Source organism: Amblyraja radiata, chromosome 29 (assembly GCF_010909765.2).
Source record: "Amblyraja radiata isolate CabotCenter1 chromosome 29, sAmbRad1.1.pri, whole genome shotgun sequence".
Classification (NCBI taxonomy): domain Eukaryota; kingdom Metazoa; phylum Chordata; class Chondrichthyes; order Rajiformes; family Rajidae; genus Amblyraja; species Amblyraja radiata.
Window position 1 is genome coordinate 19788917 of NC_045984.1, and position 22750 is coordinate 19811666.

General features: G+C 49.9%; 1 protein-coding gene across 2 annotated transcripts in view; it reads left to right on the top strand.

Annotated features, from left to right (window-relative positions):
* The window catches only part of LOC116989427 (myocyte-specific enhancer factor 2C-like), a 76549-nt gene that overhangs the window by 46066 nt on the left and 7733 nt on the right, over positions 1-22750 (top strand). For both annotated transcript variants that reach the window (XM_033046795.1, XM_033046796.1), the window contains exons 3-5: positions 5835-6038; positions 6974-7114; positions 10538-10712. In XM_033046795.1, coding sequence (XP_032902686.1) covers positions 5835-6038; positions 6974-7114; positions 10538-10712 — 520 coding nt within the window. The remainder of the gene's footprint in view (positions 1-5834; positions 6039-6973; positions 7115-10537; positions 10713-22750) is intronic.

Below are 22750 nucleotides of genomic sequence, written 5' to 3' on the forward strand. Positions count from 1 at the left end.
AGTTACTCCAGCATTTTGTGTCTATCCATGCTGTATGACTCTATTAGTCTCTGTGTGGCAAGCTACGCCCAGCAGAGTGGTGCCGCAAGGTTTCATCCTCACATCAGTCCATCCAGAAGGAGCCTGGAATACACGGGGTGGAGGAATGACCAGCCCAGGATGTGCCCCATTATCTTGGATACAATAGTGACATTTTTTAGATTGCAGGGAACAGGAGTGTATGGATGTTTAAGAAGGAACTGCAGATGCTGGAAAATCGAAGGTACACAAAAAAGCTGGAGAAACTCAGCGGGTGCAGCAGCATCTATGGAGCGAAGGAAATAGGCAACGTTTCGGGCCGAAACCCTTCTTCAGACATGGATCATGTGCAGGCCGAGGGGATTAGTTTAACCAGGTATCATGTTTAGCACAGACATAGTTTAGTTTAGTTTATTGCTATGTGTGCCGAGGTATAGTGAAATGTGTTTTTGGTGCGTGCTATCCTGTCAGCGGAAAGACTATACATGATTACAATTAATCCATCCACCGTGTACGGATACAGGATAACAGGATGAATATTTAGTGGGCCTGTTCCTGTGCTGTACTGATCGATGTATTTCCTCAACCTTCTGTCAGACAGCAGCATGTGAGTTGTTGCACAGTCCAATGTTCCCGGCTGATAGTCTACTGAGTGTGGCATATCAGTTTGTTGGAGCTTGCTCCATTTCCTGAGTGCGGTGTGGGGACGTTAGACCGACGTCCCGTCTGCTCCCCTGGGTGGATGTAACGGACCCCAGAGCTCAGCTATGAGGGAGCAGGGCGTGCCTGCACCAGTGCCCCTCCCACAACCACCACTCAGCCAAACTTTAGACTTTACTTTAGAAATTCAGCTTGGAAACAGGCCCTTCAGCCCATCAAGTCCATGCCGACCAGCGATCACCCGATATACTATCCTACGCACACTAGGGTCAATTTTACAATTTACTGAAGCCAATTAACCTACAAAGTTGTATGTCTTTGGAGTGTGGATGGAAACTGAACACCCGGAGAAACCCCACGCGATCACATGGAGAATGTACAAACTCATAGAAACATAGAAACATAGAAAATGGGTGCAGGAGGAGGCCATTCGGCCCTTCAAGCCAGCACCACCATTCATTGCAATCATGGCTGATCGTCCCCAATCAATAACCTGTGCCTGCATTCTCCCCATATCCCTTGATTCCACTAGCCCATAGAGCTCTATCTAACTCTCTCTTAAATCCATCCAGTGATTTGGCCTGGGACTCCCTACAGACTGCACCCTTAGTCAGGATCGAACCTGGGTATCTGGCGCTGTAAGGCAGTAACTCTACCACTGCGCCACTGTGCTGCCCTAGACGCCCGCACAATACTGCTCTGCTCCCGTGGGAGCTGACGCGGGGCATTGGCTGCCCTGCTACCCAGGTGACTCCACCCGGAAGGTCCCTCGTTGTCCCCAGATTGCTTTGGGACGTCCTAAGGCAGCGGAGGTCTCGCTCTCAGTTTCCAAATCCCTTCCAGGGGATGCAGCACAGTTTTCAAATTCACTTTAAAAACAACAGCCATGTGATTTGCATGTAATTTCCCTGGTGTTTGGCTGTGAGTCAGCAGTCAGAAGATGGATGAGGCAGCAGCCACTCGGAGAAGCCACTGGGCAGTGGGAGCCATCGCGGTGCTTCCCCAGGAAGCTGAGATCGTCCCTCATGTGTGAAGTCTCTCGATTATCTGCGCTATCTTTGGTTTGTGGTGTTCTCATCCAAGTATCAGTTTCTGTCTCGTTTTTATTCGTTCTTTAACAACTATCTTATTTATAAATGTACACTGTGATTGGGGATGTTCTGGGAGTGTCAAGGAACTGTGTATATGTTCCTTTTCTTGGGCTCTGTGCAATGTTCACAATGGCACTGGTCCATCCCGTCGATCAGGCTGGTGAGAGAGGATCCCTTTCCTCAGCAACACTGGCACAGTGGCACAGCTAGTAGTGATCTGCGTTCGATCCTAACCTCGGGTGCTGTCTGTGTGGAGTTTGCAGGTTCTCCCTGTGACTGCATGGGTTTCCTCTGGGTGCTCTGGTTTCCTTGTCTATACCACAGTGGGCTTGTACAATAATCGGCTTCTATAAATTGCCCCTAATTGTAGGTAGTGGATGAGAAAGTAGATAACATCGAATAAGTGTGAATGGTTGGCGACTCTTGCACTGGCAGCTTAGTTTAGTTTAGAGATACAGTGCAGAAACAGGCACGGAGTCCAGACTGATCAGCGATCTCTGCATACTTACACTATCCCACACATAGAAACATAGAAACATAGAAAATAGGTGCAGGAGTAGGCCATTCGGCCCTTCGAGCCTGCACCGCCATTCAATATGATCATGGCTGATCATCCAACTCAGTATCCTGAACCCGCCTTCTCTCCATACCCCATGATCCCTTTAGCCACAAGGGCCACATCTGACTCCCTCTTAAATATAGCCAATGAACTGGCCTCAACTACCTTCTGTGGCAGAGAATTCCACAGATTCACCACTCTCTGTGTGAAAAATGTTTTTCTCATCTCGGTCCTCAAACACTTCCCCCATATCCTTAAACTGTGACCCCTTGTTCTGGACTTCCCCAAACATCGGGAACAATCTTCCTGCATCTAGCCTGTCCAACCCCTACACAAACTAGGACCAATTTACAATATACTAAGCAACTAACCGACAAACTTGTACATCTTTGGAGTGTGGGAGGAAACCGGAGATCCCGCAGAAAATCCACGCAGGTCACGAGGAGAGCGTACAAACTCAGTACAGGCAGCACCCTTGGTCAGGATCGAACTCGAGAATCTGACGCTGTAAGGCAGCAACTGTGCTACCATGCCGCAAATTGAAAGAATTCAGTGAATTAAACTGAGACAGCACACCTTTAGCTCACTGTCTCTGGCGTACAATTATGGGATGTGATGATGGTGTGGGGTCAGTGAGGGTGACCCTGCGTCTGGAGGAAAGACTTTAAGAAATGTCCTGCCTTATTGGGACAGGAGTGTCATAGCGTGCAGACCCAGTGCGCTGTGCATGTCACACCATGAGCTGGTCACCACTTGCACAATCGGTTCCTCTCACGGAGAAGCGGAGGAGCATCGACTGCACCAGTCACTGCCAGTGATCCATGTTGCATTCCTGCCTCTCTGATGCCAGAGTCACCCAGTAACCCGCAGATGTACTCAAGCCTTTGAATTATCAGTCACAAACACTTCTGGAGCTGTTGGCAGTATTACATACAGTAGATCATAGAACACTGACACTGTACTCCTTCTCACCTAGGCCACTGTTTCCTTTATCATCTTTAATTTTTTGCATATCTTTCATTCATTAGTTCTATATCTCTCACCATCTATCTCGCTTTCCTTTCCCCTGCTCAGTCTGAAGAAGGGTCTCCACCCGAAAAGTCACCCATTCCTTTTCTCCAGAGATTCCGTCTGACCCGCCGAATTACTCCAGCTTTTTGTGTCTATCTTTGGTTTAAACTAACATCTACAGTTCCTTCCTATACATAGAACAATACAACAGAGGGACGGACGGGCCCTTCGGCCCATATGTTTGTGCCGGACATGATGCCAAGTTAAATTAAACTCATCTGCCTGCACATGGTCCGTCACTTCCATGTGCCTATCTAAAAGCCTCTTAAATGCCACCATCATATCTGCCTCCACCACCACCACCACCACTGGCAGTGCATGTTAGACCCCATCACTATCTGTGTAAAAAAACATCTCCATTCAACCTTCCACCTATCAACTTTTGCTATGCCTGGGATAACGTTCTGACTAGCTCCCCTCTCAATGCCCCTCATAATTGAGCATTCTTGTATCAACTCTTCCCTCCCCTCAACCTTTGATGTTCCAGAGAAAACAATCCAAGTTTATCCCTCTCCTTGTAGCTGAAACCCTCTAATCCAGGCAGCATTGTGATAAAGCTCTGCACCCTCTCCAAAACCTCCACATCCTTCCTGTAATGGGGGCGACCAAAACTACACGCAATACTCCTGATGTGGCCATAGAGCTGCATCATGACTTCCTGACTAATCTTCAATGCCCCTCGCAATAAATACAAGCACACCCTATGCCTTCCTTACCACCCTCTCTACTTGTCTTCTGATGCTTCTGCCCACAATGGCCTCGCTTGATAAACAGCCAAGAACAGAGTTGAATCTCTGTAAAACTTTTAAAGTTCTTTAGCGGTGTGCAATAACTTTGCCTTTAATTCCTGGGCACTCCCGCACGCTGTGCTGTCATGAAACGGCCCGAGTGCTTCTCAGAGTGAGACCAGGCAGACGGATGTTGAGCTGGAGTGAATGGTCAGGCACAGTGTGAAAGAGAGGCATTGTCAGGGGCATCTGAAAGCAGGAGAGAGGGGGGTGGGCGATGGAGAGAATTCCATGGCAGCTGAAGGCTTGTGGGGAGATAGTGGGGAGATGGGAGCTGCGGGGGGTCAGGAGGCAGTAATTACAGGAACACCAAGATCCTGAAGTGCTCTGTGGCTGGAGGAGATTATAGAGATTACTCACTGATTTAACTTCTGCATTTGGCACTGATGTTAATGCAAGGGCTCCTATGCTCTGACCCTGTGTTGCTGGCTGCTGGCCCGCGTGAAGGCAGATACTACACGGGGGTGCAAGGCGTGGTGGGCTGCCGTGCAGACTGTGTCATCGGGCTCATGCTGTACGTGCAGAGTCACAGCCACGCTGCCAGGGCCCTTTTTGTGGTCTGACACCAGCCCTTTGTGTCGAGCCTCTGCACGCAGTGAGTGGGAGAGGTGGCCTAGCCTCCCCCGCACACACTGTACCCACGGTGAACGAACGTCACTGCATCACACTGCAGAGGCAGCTCGTTCGCCCAATGTGCCCACTCACATGAGCTCACCCTGCAGGTTTGCAAGTTGCTGTCCTGCCTGCTTCACTGAATGTCAAGGTAGCTGGCAAGATTTCCATTTATCCTCCTTACCAGTGGCGAGCTGAGCCATCCACATTGTTCTTGCTGTAGGAAGGAACTGTTTATACTGAAGATAGGCATAAAATGTGAGAGTAAGTCAGAGGGTCAGGCAGCATCTCAGTGGACTGCTTGATTGTAACCATGTACAGTGTAGTCTTACTGCTGACTGGTTAGCACGCAACAAAACTACTTTCATTGTACCTCGCTGTGAACATGGCAATAAACTAAACTGAACTAAACCGGATGGATGAGGCCGAGGACACGCCAAGGTTCATTGGCCACACACTGCAGCTGTCTGGTTGAGATGCTTCTGCTCCGTCAATTCCTCTCTGCTCCAGAATTCCCATCCAGCGTGTGCAGAAGGGTGGTCATGCTGTAATCCTGGCCCTGTCATTCCCAGCTGGACATGGGGGACAGCCTTCCGGTCCTAGAGTGATGCAGTGCAGAAACAGGCCCTTTGGCCCAACTCGCCCATGCTGACCAAGATACCCCATCTCTGCTGGTCCCACTTGCCTGCATTTGGCCCATATCCCTCTAAACCTTCCCTATCTATGTACCTGTCCGAATGTCTTTTAAATATTATTATTGTACCTGCCTCGACTACCTCCACTATCATGTGGTTTAAAATGTTTTTCCGCTGTATAGATGGTATAAATGCAAAGATTGTTGTTATTTTGGCTGGCTGGGAGAGTCGGAACTCTGTTTATCTCGAAGATGAACACTCGTTACTTTGGGTAAACTCAGTGCTGGGTTGAGTTCCCCTGATGATGTTTTCAGTCCCAATTCTCCCCGTTTCCCTCCCCCATCCCCCGCTCACCCCCGGCAGGGTCCTGCTGATCTTTGACCTTTGCCCCCCTCCACAGGTGACGTTCACCAAGCGTAAGTTTGGGCTGATGAAGAAGGCGTACGAGTTGAGCGTGCTGTGTGACTGCGAGATCGCCCTCATCATCTTCAACAGCACCAACCGGCTGTTCCAATACGCCAGCACTGACATGGACCGGGTGCTGCTCAAGTACACGGAGTACAGCGAGCCCCACGAGAGCCGCACAAACTCCGACATCCTGGAGGTAAGAGTGTGGCACCCCCATCCCACCCACCTGAGCTATGTCCACCCCCCCCCCCCCCAACAGGGGCTGCTCAGCCCCGAGCGGCCAAAGTCAAGGCTGGGTCCAAGAATCAGAGAGTCCTTCGACACAGAAACCTGTCCATGCTCACGAAGATGCCCCATCCACACTAGTCCCGCCTGCATTTGGCCCATATAGAGGAAGGGGCTGGTGAGTTCAGGGCCGGGGGGACACAGGCTCAGGGCAAGGAGTCGCTCACTGAGGCCTGACATCTCTCAACGTGAAGTGAATCTCTGGAGAGACAAGAAACTACAAAAAAAAGACTCAAAGCACTTGAGTAATTCAGTGGTTCAGACAGCATCTCTGGAGAACATGGATGAATGATGTTTCTGGACTGGACCACCTCCCCCCCACTACCGTCAGTCTGAAGAAGGGTCACGAGCCAAAACGTCTCCTATCCATGTCCTCCAGAGGTGCTGTTTGACCTGCTCAGTTACTAGAGCACTTGGTGTATCTCGGGAGTTCTCCCCCGAGTTGTGAGCCCAGGGGCACTGAGCATGTTCAAGGCCTAGGCCCAGAGAGGATGGGTGATTGGGAGACCCAACGGGAAGCTGGAAGTGAGACGTTATTGAGTGGGAGAGCAGGGTCCAGGGGTGGATGGTCAATGTCCCACTTATACTCTTATGCAAGGCTTGGAGTCTTCCCGTCACCGTGTCCACTGACCTCACCAACCCTTCCCCTTCTCCTCCCTCCATTCACTAGAACCATATCTTCCCAAAGGCTTCCCACAAGATTGGTGAGATTCACTCTAGACATTGACTGGGGGGGGGGGGGGTGACAGACTCCAAGCTTCAATGGTCTCCGCCGTCGTGCCAGGGGACCAGAGATTACTCCAAGGAGACGTGACGCTGCAACTTTGAAACTCTGATTCTGCTTAGACACTAAGGAAGAAAGGTTTGAACGGCTGCGAGAGCCCAGACCCAGAAATCGAGGACTCGATGGAGCCGGGCTTGGACATTAACGACAAATATAGGAAGTACGAAATGGTGACTCAAATGAACAACAGACAAAGGGTTTGTGTAAGTAAATCAGAGTGCTTTATCTTTCTTTCAGTAGTTTAGTTTCTCTCCCTTCTGAAATCTACCCACTTCAATCCACCTCAAGCCTGATAGTTCCAAGGTGTTCATTTCTGGCCTGCTGCCAGTGTTGCACAACTAGAACTGCCCGCGATTGACTCTGCCCCGTTTGTCCCTGTTCCCCACAGCCAAGAGCAAGTCCCTTGAATCGCAAGATACAAACTGCATGCAAAGTGCATTTTCCATCATCTCACTCTGAGTATTTTTTTTTGTGTAACTACATGTCTGAACATGCTTCAGTACAATCCTCCAATTCTGGACCATTATACATTCCCGAACACAATCGCTCCACTGTTGATGGCTCTTTCTTCATCTGCCTCATCCCAAGTTCTGGACCCCCCCCCCCCCCACCCCATGCCCCTAAATCCTCCCACCGCTCATTTCTCTCTCAGGCTCCTTAAAAAAACCTGCACCAATCTGAAGAAGGGCCTCATCCTGAAACATCATCTATCCATGTTCTTCAGGGATGCTGCCTGAATCGCTGAGCTCCCCCCGAACTGTGTCTAATTTTTCCTTTAAAACATTGCTTTCTGATCTCTGGCTGGTCCCAGTCAGCTTCCTGTTCTCCGTGACAGATTTGTTGTTTACTTGCTGCGAACCAACAAAGGATGATTCTGCTGCACCAGAGGTGCTCCTGAAATTGATGCTTCCCTGATATGACCATGTATTGTAAATTGTACAAGTTTTATACCAAATCTCCTTGGCTGGGGAAGTCTGGGGAAGTTTCCAGGCGATCTGGCCTAATGCCCAACAGCAGAGAGACAAAGAGTTGTCATTGCAACAGGTATTTATTAGATACATCCCACCCTGGCCGCAACAGCAGGTCACAGGATGGGGTCTTGTGAAGAGTGATTCACTCCTCAACTCTACAAAAGCCCTCCACCATTAACAAGTGCAGGGCTGGAGTGTGGTGGAATTCTCTCCACTTACCCAGATGATTCAGAGGTAAAGGAGATAAGTCAGGATTAGAGGATGAACTACCTGGCATTGTTTTCTCTGCAGCATCGGAGGTGGAGGGGAGACCTGATAGAAGTAGATATAATTAGAAGGGACAAAGACAGTCAGAACCTTTTCCCCAGGGTGGAAATATCAAATACTAGGGAACATAACTTTAAGGTGAAAGGGCACAGTCTAAAGGAGATGAGCACTTTTTAGATGTTTCAGGTGGGGTGGGTGGGTGAAGGGTGGGGGTGTGGGATTGGGAGGGGTGGAGTTGGCTGAGGTGAGGGGGAGATGGGGGTGAGGGGAGGGAGATGAGGGGAAGTGGCTTGGAGTTGGAGTCTGGATATTGTGTTCCCTCCACCATTGCTCACTAGCAGCCTCAGGTGGCGGAGACGGTGAAGTGCGGGCCGCTGCCTGAACTCCCACCGGGGGACCAGCCGGTGAGGCTGAGTGTCTGAGGCTGAGTGTCTGTGTCAGCCGTCAGGTTCAATATCGGCCCCCAACCCCGGGGTCCCAGTCTCCCCTGACCCACGGGTGACGGTGGACGGGTCTACGCTGACCGATGTGAGGGCGTGTGCGTGTGGGCGGGCGTGAAGCTCAGTGCGAGGGTGGGTGTGAAGATGGGTGTGAGGGTCTGTCACGGTTTACGAGGCTCAGTATGAGCGTGTATGTGAGGGTCAGTATGAGGATCAGTGTGAATGTGAGGGTGGGTGTGCGAGGGTGGGTGTGCGAGGGTGGGTGTGAAGATGGGTGTAAAGGTCTGTTTATAAGGGTTAGTGAGGCTCAATATGAGTGTGTATGTGTGTGTGTGGGTCAGTGTGAATGTGAGGTTATGTGTGTGTGAGGGTATGTGTGAGGGTCAGTGACCCACAGGCGCTGGTCACCCTGACAGCTACCCCTGTGCACCAAGAGGGTGCGGAGTCAACCATCACTCTTTGCTCTCTGCCCCATTCTGTTCTCCGCCTACAACACCTCCTGGGATTTTGATCCCAAATCTCCATTGAACCATCAAATTCCCTGGCACGTTGATCAGTATGGAGCAGTGGAAGAGACCAGGCCGTATAAGGACATGCAAACAGTCCTCTGCAGAATGCCATTTAACATGAAAATATTCAGCGGCTCAGTGTGCTGGAAGCATCCTATCAGTAGTGCTGTCGATCGCGGCCCCTACTGCCCTGAACACTGCTGCTGCCTGAGACCTGCTTCAACAAGCTGCAGATGCTGCAAGCCTGAAATGAAACAGATAATGATAGAAATACTCGGCTGATCAGGCAGCTTCTGTGACGAGAGAAACAGGGTTAACAGTTCAGGGCTGCCAACTCTCACGCATTGAGCGTGAGAGTCACGCATTACATGAAATTCTCACGCTCTCACGCCGATGACAGAATTTCTCACGCTCAAATTAAAAAAAAAAAATATACAGAAATAAATGAAGTCACACTCCTCCACACTCACCAATGAGAATAGTTGCCTGTTGGCGGGTTTCCCAGTAAAGAACGACCAACTTGATTGGCTTAAGCCCATCGCACACAATTTAAAATGGCAATGTAGACAAAAATGCTGGAGAAACTCAACGGGTGAGGCAGCATCTATGTCTGAGTTTGACCCTTCTTCAGACTCAAGCATTTCTCCAGCATTTTTGTCTACCGCTCCATAGATGCTGCCTCATCCGCATTCACATTCCTGTGCAGATGGTGTGACAGGTGAGACACGGTGGTGGTCCCAGCACCGACCCCCCTCCCCCCCCCCCCTCCCCCCCGAGGCACCGCTCACACACCCCCACCCTCACAGATTCACCACCCTCTGACTAAAGAAGTTCCTCATCCCCTTTCTAAATATATGTCCTTTTTTTTTGGGCTATGGCCTCTGGTCCTAGACTCTCCCATTAATGGAAACACTAATTTCGGGGAGAGGGTCTTTTTTACTGGTTATTTGATGGCTCCACATGCTCTCCTGCCCACTCTCTTACATTAGAATCTAGAACTAATTTGCGCCACAAATTCTGGAGCCCACGATGTGCCACCCAGCTCGACCTTTGCCCCTTGAACTCTCTGACCTCCCCCTGACCCTAGCTGGACAGCACCCTGGTTTTGTAATTCGCACCCTTGTTTTCACTTCCCTTTCTCAGCCTAACATCTGCACTTCTGTCTGTGCTGGCAATTCTTCAGCTACCCTGAGCACACGGCTTCAAAAGTTCCTTTCCTCAGTCCAATTCAATTAAACCCCTTGATCGGCCGCACTGATATCTCATTTAGTGGCGTGGGTTATTCTCTTGAGATATGATGCAGCTTGTTTTCCTGTGATAACGTTCTCTATTTGTGGAAGGTCTTATTTTTGTACCACAATGATTTGCAGCGAAGAGTTTACATTGCGATTCGTTGCTCCCTCTGCCTCCCCTCCATTATCTGTGTCTTTCTTTCCCAGCCAGGTGCCCTGTTGAACCACGACATGTCTCTTCTGTCGGCAGCACAGAACGCTACTGGCCTGTCCTACAGCAACCCCACCGGGTCCATCCTAAACCGAGGACCATTGCCGATCGTATCCCGAAACGCTCATTCATCAGGGCTCACGTCGCAAGTGTCCACAATTTCCCATTCAGGTACGGCGCAGTGATGCAGAGGTGGGGCTTAGCGGGAGAGTTGCTGCCTTATGGGCCAGAGTCCAGGGTTCCATCCGGTACAGAGTTTGTACGTTCCCCTTGTGACCATGTAGATTTTTTTCCGCTGCTCCAGTTTCCTTCCACAATCCGAAGACATGTAGGTTAATTAGCTTCAGTAAAAAAATTGGGAATTGTCCCTTGTGTGTAGGACAGTGCTCGTGTACTGGATGATGCTCTGGTCGGCATGGACACGGTGGGCCGAAGGGCCTGTTTATGTGCTGTGTCTCTGAAGTAAATACACGGCTAAACTTGTATCGCACTGGGCCAATCATATGGTGACCTTCCTTACGACTCTCTTTATCAGAACCAAGTCAAGATTCAAAAGTCAAGAGTGTTTTATTGCCGTATGTCCCGAAACGGAACAGTGAAATTCTTACTTGCAGCAGCACAATTGATATGTAAACATAGTACTCTGTAAAACCCATAATAAATTATAAAAAATATTCAGTACATATAAAAAAAACGACCAAGAGACATAAACAGACATAATAATAGTGTAAGGTCAAAAGAAATGTCCCCTTCCATATAGTTTGGAGCCTATTTACAGATTGTGGTGTTCAATAGGCTGATGATTATAAAGGGCCTGTCCCACGAGCATGCGACTGCAGGCGGCAAGTACGACCTAACATGGTCGCTTGAGCCGTACGGCCTTGCGGGGCCGGTCCCACTTCGATCACCGGAGCCATATGGAGTTGTGCGGAGCTGGTCCCGACATCGCTCGGGGCTCCGAAAAACTGACAGTTCAAAAATTCCGCGCGGCAACGGCCTGCCGGCCCGCAGCCGCCTCGACGCCGTACGCACCGCCTCGATGGGCATACGCAGCGTCTTGATGCCGTACGTCACGCACGAACTTCCCGCGGACTTCACTCGAATTTCACGTCACTCACTCGACCTCCGCGTGGCCCCCGCTTCCGGTTTGGTCGCGCTTGCCGCATGCAGTCGCATGCTCGTGGGACAGGCCCTTAAGGAAGAAGCTGTTCCTGAACCTGGACATTTGTTTTCAGGCTCCTATACCTTCTTCCCAATGGCAGGAGTGAAATGAGAGCGTGGCCAGGGTGGTGCGGGTCTCTGATGATGCTAGCTGCCTTTTTGAGGCAGCGACTCTTGTAGGTCCATTTGATGGTGAGGAGGCCTATGAAATCATGGCAACTTGCCCGCTGGCCTTTGTCGTTGGTTTTGGTGAACATGGAGTGACCGTGCCTATACCTCCTGTTAGGAACAAGTGACTGAAAGTCGCTTATTGAAGGAGGCCATGACGCCCATTGAAGCTGTGCCAGCTCGTTAATCTCCACTCTGTCCCGGTGCCTGTAAAGCCTCGACTTTCTCGAAGTCTAAAAGGGCCAGAGTGAATGTGATGTTTCCACTAGCCAAGGACCCGAGGGTACGGTCTCAGAATTAAAGGACGTACTTTTAGAATGGGGATGAGGAGAAATTTCTTTAGCCAGAGGGTGGTGAATCTATGGGATTCACTGCCACAGGAGGTCAAGTCAATGGGAATTTTTAAAGTGGAGATTGATAGGTTCTTTATTAGTAAGGGCATCAAAGGTTACGGGGAGAAGTCAGGGGAATGGGGTTGAAAGGAAAAATGGATTAGCCATGATTGAATGGTGGAGCAGGCCCAATGTGCAGAATGGCCTCATTCTACTCCTATGTCATGATTTTTAACATAGTGGCTACACTGTGATGCATTTTGCAGTGATCAAAAGGGGATGTGTAAGACTATATATAAATGAAGGCATTCTTCCAATCTAACTCTCCTCTTCTCTAAGCCGGCTTACTTGCTACACTTTCCGATTCCAGTCGACAGTTCCCGTTTATAAGAAAGAGGTAGTTGGCTCGGTGTCAGTTTGGCCGGCCCACCTCGTTCACAGACCGGGGCGTTGTTGGTGGGGAGTCCCCCCCACCCTCAGTGGTGGCAGGGACTGGACTGGAATGAACTGTGAGAGTTTTCACAGATGGGTCGCACGTTGTACTCCAATACCACCAGGGCGTGTGACGAAAGTCAGGCCTCTTGAGGATCCTCATGAGTTGGGGTTGGGTGGAGTTGTGGTGGCATCAGAGCAAGGGTTTGGGGGAAGGATTGATGAGTTCCGCTGGCTTGCTGAGAAACTGCCGCCGGCGAATTACTGATAAAGCCATAGACTCAGTGTCAGCTACCGATGTCTTCCCAGCACCACAGCTTCTGTTTCTGTTCCTGATTCTTGTGTCTATTTTGATCCCCTGGCCACAACTGGCAACGTTCCTCGGTCTCAAGTGTGAAAGAAATTTGCATGAAGCCCATGTATTTGAAAGCGCATGGTTAGAGGAATGAATAGCAAAGGGCCGTTCACCTTGCAGAGTGTTATCCTGGACCCCGTGCACCAACAGTTGTCCGACTGGGTGGGAGACATCTGCCAAACACACAGATGTGGTCGGGCCATCTGCAGCTCTCGATGCCCTTTCTTTAGCTTAGTTTAGTTTAGATGGGGGAGGGGAGTGGAGGGGGGGGTGCGATAATCTGGTACATTCATGGTTACTGCAACTAAAACATGCATTTTTACTCGTTTAATTAGTTTAGTTTAGAGTTACAGTGCGGAAACAGGCCCTTCGGCCCTCCGAGTCCGTGCTGAGCAGTCATCCCCACACGCTAACACTGTCCTACACACATTAGGGACAATTTACAATTTTATCAAAGCCAATTAACCTACAAACCTGTACGTCCTTGGAATGTAGGAGGAAACCGGAGCACTTAGAGAAAACCCACGCAAGTCACGGGGAGAATGTGCAAACTCCGTACAGACAGCACCGTGGTTGGGATCGAACCCGGGTCTCTGATGCTGTAAGGCAGCAACTTTATCACTGTGCCACCATATTTTCTATAAACTTTTTGCCTGTATTTGCAGCACCATGTTGCCCCGCCCTCCCTCCCTCCCTCCTTTGCTCTCCCCTCCCATGGCCTGGTCAGAAGACGGGCTTGATCACAGGCACCAGAGGGCAGGCATAAGTCTGGTTGGTCAGATGTGCTGGGTGGAGTGCCACATGGGTCAGTGCTCGGATGAAGGCATTAAAGGTGCATTAAACATTAAATGGCTTGGATGAAGGCATTAAAGGTGCAGTCACTACATTTGCTGATGAGTGGGCAAGTGAGCACTGAAGGGGAGATAAGGAAGCTACAAATGGTTCAGTGAATGGACAGAGATCTGCCAGCAGAAGTGTAATGTGGGCAGAGGTGAGGTTGCCTATTTCTGTTGAACGAGAAGCAGGTTATGTAAATGGTTAGAGATTACAGAGCTCGGAGATGTAGAAAGAAAGACACAAAGTGCTGGAGTAACTCAGCAGGTCAGGCAGCATCGCTGGAGAACATGGAAAGGTGATGTGTTGGGTCGGGACTGTTCCACAGACTGATTGTAGGGAGGGGAGGAAATAAAGTTGGAAGAGGACAGAGGCTAGACAAAAGGCAGGCAGGTAATAGATAGATAGACACAAGGTGTTGGAGCAACTCAGCAGGTAAGGCAGAAAAGAAGCAGAGATCCCAAACTAGGTCAGAACCTGAAACGTCACCTGTTTCTTTTCTCCAGAGATGCTGCTTGACTTGCTTCAGCATTGTGTCAATTTTCAGTATACGAGCATTTGCAGTTCCTTCCTACACAGATGCAGGTGAACGGAGGAGAGGGGTGCGGTGTTGATTGGCAGATGGTTGGACATAGGCCAGAGATGAAAAGTCAAAAGGTGTGAGATCACGAGACAGGAGGTGTGAAATGTGCAGCCAGAGGAGTGAATGTAGGTGGGAAGGGCAGGCAGGAAAGGAAAGGGAGAAATGGGTGTGCTTCCAAGTAGGGCACAGGGAAAAGAGTGGGTGGGAAAAGGGGAGATCCATTGTTTCTGGGTTAGTTACCGAAAATTGGAGAATTCAATGTTCATACCACTGGGTTGTAAGCTACCCAAGCAGAATATGAGGTGCTGTTCCTCTGATATGTGTGTGGCCCCACTCTGGCAATGGAAGAGGCCGAGGACAGAAAGATCAGCCGGGGAATAGGAAGGGGAGTTCAAATGGTTAGCTATGGGAAGGCTGACGTTCTCAGCTAATGCTGTCCCACGAGATGCATGTTGAGATAGTTTGCTGTCAGTGGAAGGGTGAATTGGCTGGTGGTGTAAATCCCCCAGCTCTACTCCAGACTCCAATGCTGGGGGTCTTTCCTGTCCCATCTGAGCAGGGGGAGTGGGCGTAGGGCAAGTGGTTGCACAAGACAGCTCTCTGCAATGCCTGCAAACACCAGCGTGTGAGACTTCAACCCACGAGGTGTGAGTCAGGGGCGAGAGAGCTGCCCACAGCCGGGCTGGAATCGGCGCTCCGGGCCCTCTTGTGTGTGGGAAAGGATGTGGCGGGAGATGGGATGGAGAATGCAGACTCATCGAGGGAGGCGAGGGGGGGGGGGAGGAAGGCTGTGAATGGGTTAAACTCTGCCGCTGACTCATCCTGACCAGAGTGCAGTGTTCTGCACCGTTTCCTGCTCGAGTCACAGCAGGAACAAATGAACTCATTCACTCTTGAGAGTGACACACTTTCCAGCCCCTTAAGATTGTTTTAACCCTTGCTTCCGATAGCAGCGAGTGGGTAGCAGGAACAACTGACCCTGTCCCTCCGCACTGAGTGGGTTAGTCATCCCGAGGATGGTGCGGACACGCGGGGATGAACGGTGTCGCCCATGGTGATGCTCCCCATGGCTGCCTGCACACTCTCACTAGCTGGGCTGATTCACCCTGAACCCACTGGGGGCATGGGGTCACCGTTACTGCACTTAGCCACCGTCACTGTGGGACCTGCTCTTCCATAGCTGTCCAACAGTGGTGGCTTAACAGCAAGCTCCGCCCCCCCCCATTCCCCCTCGTCCCTCTGTCCCTCTCTCTCTCTCACACTCTGTTTCCGTGTCTCTACCTCTTCCCCCTCCTCTCCCCCCCTCTGCCCCCCCCTCTTCCCCCCTCTTCCCCCCCCACTATTCCCCCCCACTATTTCCCCCCCTCTATCCCCCCTCTCTCTCCCCCCCTCTCTCTCCCCCCCTCTCTCTCCCCCCCTCTCTCTCCCCCCCTCTATCCCCCCCCTCTATCCGCCCCCTCTATCCGCCCCCTCTATCCGCCCCCTCTATCCGCCCCCTCTATCCCGCTCACTCTCCCCCCTCACTCTCCCCCCTCACTCTCCCCCTCACTCTCCCCCCTCACTCTCCCCCTCACTCTACCCCCAAACTCTACCCCCCCATCTCCCACCTCCCACTCTCCCCCCCTATTCCCCCCCCCCCACTCCTCTTTCCCCCCCCTGTCTCTTCCACTCCCCCCCCCACCCCGTCTGTCTGTCAGTCTGTCGCAAAGAGGCTTTTAGACAGACTCATGGATATACGGGGAATGGAAGAATATGGATCATGTGCAGGCAGTTTAACGGCATCATGTTCGGTGTGGACATTCCTGTACTGTGCTGTACTGTTCAATGTTCCAAAATAGACTATGGTATCCCTCTGTCCCTGAGAATCCCTTTTCATGTCGAGCATCTTGGTTGGATCATGGTTCAAAACTCAAGAAATACAAGCTAAATGCTTGTAGTTACATCCTGCACGCTCACATTTCTTCTCAAGATGCTGAACAGAAAAATGCTGTGACATAACTCTATTTTGTAATGCTATATCATGCAGTAAAATAGGATAACATCGAGCTGGTGTGAATGGGTGATGGATGGTCGGCATGGACCATTTGGACCGACGGGTCTGTTTCCATGATGCTCCACATCAATCAATCAAAGAGAGATCACCGGCCACAATTCAACAGATGTGAATCTGAGCAGCTCAGTTTAAGAAGCCATTTTTATTTTGTGAACTCGGGTTGTGGGAGAAATGATAGACAGTCATGACGCCAGGATCCCTGAGGAGCAGGTGCTCTCGAACGTGGGAGGATTGGAGGACAGTTCCCGTTCTTTTTGCATTTTCATCTGGGCTGTTAGGTGAGAGGTCCTGGGGAAATGCCTCTCTGGTGGATTCAGTGTGGGAAATGCTGAGGGATCGCTGGTGATCATGGTGGCAGCTCGATGGTTCTGGGAAACGGATAAATTGTGGTGCCTGTTAATGTGGGTCAGTGGCATTTAATGTTTTAAACCCTCTGGTGATTGGAGTCGCACCTCATACAATGAGCCGTTGAGTTGTCAGAGGTCAGCAGCAGAGCCCATCGATTGCAGTGGGCAGTCGTAGACTGACGGAGGGGGAGAAATGTGGCTTTTAAAAAAACTTTTCCTTTAATTATTCTTATGTTCCGAATTAACTTTAATTTAAAAGTGAATATATATTTTAAAATTAGTTACTTTAGTTTTATTTTTTAAATGGCTTTGAATGTCAGGACAGGAGTGATGGAGTAACATAGATACATAGGTGCAGGAGTAGACCATTCCGCCCTTCGAGCTAGCACCGCCATTCAATGTCATCATGGCTGATCATCCACAATCAGTACCCCTTTCCTGCCTTCTCCACATACCCTTTGATTCTGCTCGCCCTAAGAGCTCTCTCTAACTCTCTTTTGAATGCATCCAGTGAATGGGCCTCCACTGCCTTCTGAGGCAGAGAATTCCGCAAATTCACAACTTTCTGTGTGAAAAGGTTTTTCCTCATCTCAGTTCTAAATGGCCTACCCCTGATTCTTAAACTGTGGCCCCTGGTTCTGGACTCCCCCAACATCGGGAACATGTTTCCTGCATCTAGCGTGTCCAATCCCTTAATAATGTTATATATTTCTATAACATAACCTCTCATCCTTCAGCGAATACAAGCCCAGTCGCTCCATTCTTTCATCATTACCACTTTGCAATTTCTCGTGGCCTTGGGCAGAGCTGTTGTAAACCAAGCTGCGATGCATTCTACGGTACATCTGCAGAATTTGGTAAGAGAGATTGGGGACATGTCAAACTTCCGTATGGGCCTGTCCCACTGAGGCGATTTTTTGGGCGAGCACAGGCGACTGGCGCAACATTTTCAACATGTTGAAATTTTTTGGCGGCAGTGGCGACAGTTTTTGCTGTCGTAGGTGAATTCCTTTAAAACTAGTCCCTGACAGTCGCCTAAAGAGTCGCCTAAGTGGGACAGGCCCTTTAGTCTCCTGAGCAAGTAAAGATGTTGTGTACTTTCCTGGCCACTGACAGTTGAGGCAGGTAGCGGTTGTGTACGCAGTTAGAGAGAGAGAGAGAGCTGAGGTTAGTGTGGGAGGGTGTGTGGAGATACCCTGGCTGCTTGCAGTCAGAGGAAGTTTGTACAGTATCGGTGGGCACTGCCTCAGAACGAAACCTGACGTGGTTCGCACTTTGCCGGGTGCAGGAGCCGGATTTCCTGCTCAACATTACTCAGCACTCGGCAGCTGCACAGGTTGAAGTGGGCTGTGCTGGGCTAGACTAGGCCAGGCTGAACCAGGGCTGGGCTGAACCAGGGCTGGGTTGAACCAGGGCTGGGCTGACCAGGGCTGGACCTAGGCTGATCTGACCTGGCCTTAGCTAGTCTAGGTTCGGCTTGACTAGGCTGACCTGGGTGAGGCTGGAGTGGGATGGGGGTGGACTAAGCTGACTTGGGTTGGGTAGGTCTGCACTGGCAGAACTGGGCTTGGCTGGGCTGAGTTGGGCTGGCTAGACAGGACTGGGCAGAGCTGGGCTGGGCTGGGCTGTGGGCAGAATTGGGCTGAGCTGAGCTAGGCTGGGCTGGGAGGGCAGGACTGGGTAGGGCTGGGCTGACAGAGCTGGTTGTAACCTTGCATTGCAGTAGTACACCATGTCAATTCACAATCCCTGGGCTCTCCCTCTCACCCAATGACCTGCATTTTGCAGGTATCAAACCGCCTGAGGCCCCACACAAGAGCCTCATCAGATACCATCTCCCACTCAACCTCAAACAACATCAGAAGAAATATATTTCATGCAGCGCATTAAAGCTGAGGTTTTGTAAAAGCACCCAGTGTAAGCAAAGACCTAGATACATAGAAACATAGAAAATAGGTGCAGGAGTAGGCCATTCAGCCCTTCGAGCCTGCACCGCCATTCAATATGATCATGGCTGATCATCCAACTCAGTATCCCATACCTGCCTTCTCTCCATACCCCCTGATCCCTTTAGCCACAAGGGCAACATCTAACTCCCTCTTAAATATAGCCAATGAACTGGCCTCAACTACCTTCTGTGGCAGAGAGTTCCAGAGATTCACCACTCCGGGAAGACCTGTCCCACCCCGGGAATTCCTTCTTCACCCTGCTCCTCTCAGGCAGAAGATCTAGAAGCTTGAAAGTGCTCACCACCAGACCCGGGTACATCTTCTTTCCCTCTGTTATCAGGCTTCTGAATGGTCCTTCCATAAGCTAGGATACTGCACGATTCACCTCTACCCCATTGAGGATATCGTAGTTTGGCTCTGGAACTGATGCGCTACAATGCTGAGAACTATATTCTGCACTCTGTATCTTCCCTTTGCTCTACCTATTGTACTTGAGTTTGATGTGATTATATTTATGTATTGTATATCTATTGAAAAACATGCAAAACAAAGCTTTTCCCTGTACCTTGCTACAAGTGACAATGATAAACGTAAATCTAAATGAAGTTGAAGGAGAGAGAGTTTCAGTCTCCAAGCTTATTTCTTAGTTTTAGTATTAGAGGTACGTTGGGAACAGGCCCTTCAGCTCATCCGGTCCGCTCTGACCAGCAATCATACCGGACATTAGTTTTATCCTGCACACCAGGGCCAATTTTTTACAGAAGCCAATTAACCTACAAACTTGTACGCTTTGGAATGTGGGAGGAAACCGGAGCACCCTGAGAACGTACAAACTCCGTAGAGACAGCACACGTAGTCAGGATCGATCCAGGGTTTCTGGCGCTGTAAGGCAGCAACTCTACCGCTGCACTACAATGCCATGCTCATCCATATCTAGTGTTTTGCAGAAAGTGGGAAAGCCGAAGACTTTGACTCCCTGTCACACACTAACATTAGCAGGAGAACTGCATAGTAACTGTAAAACAAAACCAGACAATCTCCACCGCCCACAAAATCAACGCATGACCCTAAAAATAGAACCAGCCATTATTTTGCACAATGTGTGGGGCCAGAAAAGTTCCAAATTTTCTCAATGATTTATTCTGTCTTATGAGTATTTTCCATTCCTCGATGGAAGAGTACAGTAATCTCGCGACTGGTGAGGGAGTTGTGTGGGCTCCAATGTCTGCAGGAAGTGGGTTTGTGTGTACGCTGCATCACGCCATACATTGCTTGCTCTTCTTAGGGGCTTGAGCTCTGAGGCAGTGTTACCTGCGAATGTTTTACCAGCTGCCAAAATCCCCAGCATCCGCCTGATCCTCACAGGGTGACTGTGACCGTGTGCAGCGTGTGCTCACAGGATGTGGGGTCACTGGCAATGCCCTTCCCCAATTGCCCTTGGGCTTGGAGCTTGACTCGGTAAAGTTGGCAGGTCCCGTTACTTGTGTAGTAGGAAGCAAAGATACTAGAGGGGATTCCTATCTTTGGTAGGAAGGAACTGCAGATGCTAGTTTAAACTGAAGATCGACACAAAAAACTGGAGTAACTCAGCGGGTCAGGCAGCATCCCTGGATTAAAAAACTAGGTGACACATTTTTCACACAGAGAGTTGAGAGTTTGTGGACTTCTCTGCCTCAGAGGGCGGTGGAGGCCAGTTCTCTGGATACTTTCAAGAGAGGGCTTGATAGGGCTCTTAAAGATAGCAGAGTCAGGGGATATGGGGAGAAGGCAGGAACGGGGTACTGATTGTGGATGTTCAGCCATGATCACATTGAATGGCGGTGCTGGCTCGAAGGGCCGAATGGCCTACTCCTGCACCTATTGTCTATTGTCTATTGTTGCATTTCAGGTCTGAAGATAGGTCACCTGAAACGTCACCTATTCTTTTTCTCCAGAGATGCTGCCTGACCTGCTGAGTTACTGCAGCTTTTTGTGTCTAGGTCCCATTACTTGATGGCCATTAGTGAAGAGGGGGGAGATAATCTGATACATTCATGGATACTGTAACTAAAACATGCATCTTCATTCAATTCCAAATATTGTAATTCCCCAGCTCCTGTGGTGGGATTCAAACTTGTGACTCTGTGGCTTGGAGTGCTGGGCACCAACCCAGTAATTTGCCTGTTGTGCTATTGTACCCTTTGCAGCATGTGTTGCTGCAGAGACACAGCAGTATCACACCTGTCTCCATTTGATGTTTGCTCACATTTCTGGCTGCATAATATCCCGAGACCCAGTTCACAACACATTCCTCCATCCCTTCAGGTTCCTCCCTCCCCACCAGTCAACTCACCCAGTGTAAGAACTGGTTCTCTGCCATAAACACTCACAGTTCCCAGCACCAACACCTGTACATTAACTTCTACTTCCAAAGTAATGAAGTCATTGAAGTTAGCACAATTATGACTTTTAAAAGACATTTGGACAGATATATGGACAGTAAGGGTTCAGAAGGATATGGGCCAAATGTTGGCAAATGGGACTAGCCCAGTAGGCCAACCTGGTCAGCAGGGCCAGGGTGGGCAGAAGGGCCTGTTTCCATACTTCACAGCTCTATAACTTTATGGCAGTAGCATTTCATTCATGAATTGTACTGGAGAGCACATTATCCGGAAAGAACTGCAGATGCTGGTTTAAAACAAAGGTATACACAAAATGTTGGAGTAACTCAGCGGGACAGGCAGCATCTCTGAAGAGCAGGAATGGGTAACGTTTCGAGTCCAGCATTTTGAGTCTAACCCCAAGTATGGGCTGATTTCTTCCCCATTCTGTCACAGCTGGAATATCCAACCTGCAGTCAGCAATGTGTAATCTACAACAATGTGTTGGGAATAGGCTTACATGAATAGGAAAGGTTTAGAGGGCTATGGGCCAAATGCAGGCAAATAGGACTAGCCGAGATGGACATCTTGGTTGGAATGGGTGCGATGGGTCAAAGGGCCCATGCTATCTGACTCTAAGAAAACATGCATTTGTGTAGCATTCCCCCCCCCCCCCCCCCCCACAGTAACACAATCCAAGATACGTTGCTGAAGTGGAATGTGAAACACTCAACAGACCAGCCATCATCTGTGGAGGGAGAAACAGTCAATGTTTCAGCCACGGCCATTTAGACAAGTTGAGTGCGCGGGCAGATGCATGGCAGACACAGTTTAACGTGGATCAATATGAGGCTGTCCACTTTGGTGTCAAAGGCAGGAAGGCAGAGTATTATTTAAGTGGTGATGGGCTAGAAGAGGTCAATGTACAAAGGGACCTGCATGAGGACAGTGACTCCTTACACCAGTCACTGAAGGGAAACAAAGCGGCAGTAACAGTTAAGGAGTGTGGCTTGTCGGCCTTCATTGTGAGAGGATCGGAGTACAAGAGCAAGAATGTCTTATCTACAATTGCACAGGGCCTTGTGGAGGCTGCATACACTTCCTGCCACAGTTGGTGGGCAGTGAAGGTTGACCAGACTGATCCCTGTAATGTATGAGGAGACATTGGGTCAAGCAAGCCCATTGTCTCTGAGTGTAGCAGAATGACAGGAGATCGTACTGAAAGATATAAAATGTTGACTGTGGGTCAGGCTGGGTTCAGGAGGCTGTTTCCTGGCTAGGAGTACAGAAGGATCTTGGGGTCCAAGTCCATAGCTCCCTGAAAGTGGCAACACATAGATAGAGTGGTAAAGAAGGCAGATCGTATGCCTTCATCGGTCGGGGCATCGACTGTGACAATTAGGAGTCATATTGCAGCTTTATAATACATTGGTTTGGCTGCATTTGGAGTATTATGTGCAGTTCTGGAGGCAGATAAGAGGCTTTTAGATAGAAATCTGGATCTGCAGGGAATGGAGGGATATGGAGAAAGTATAGGCAGATATTAGTTGGTGTTGACATCATGTTCAACAAGACATTGTGGGCCTGTTCCTGTGCTGTACTGTTCTATGTTCCCGGATTTCTTGGCGTGTCCCG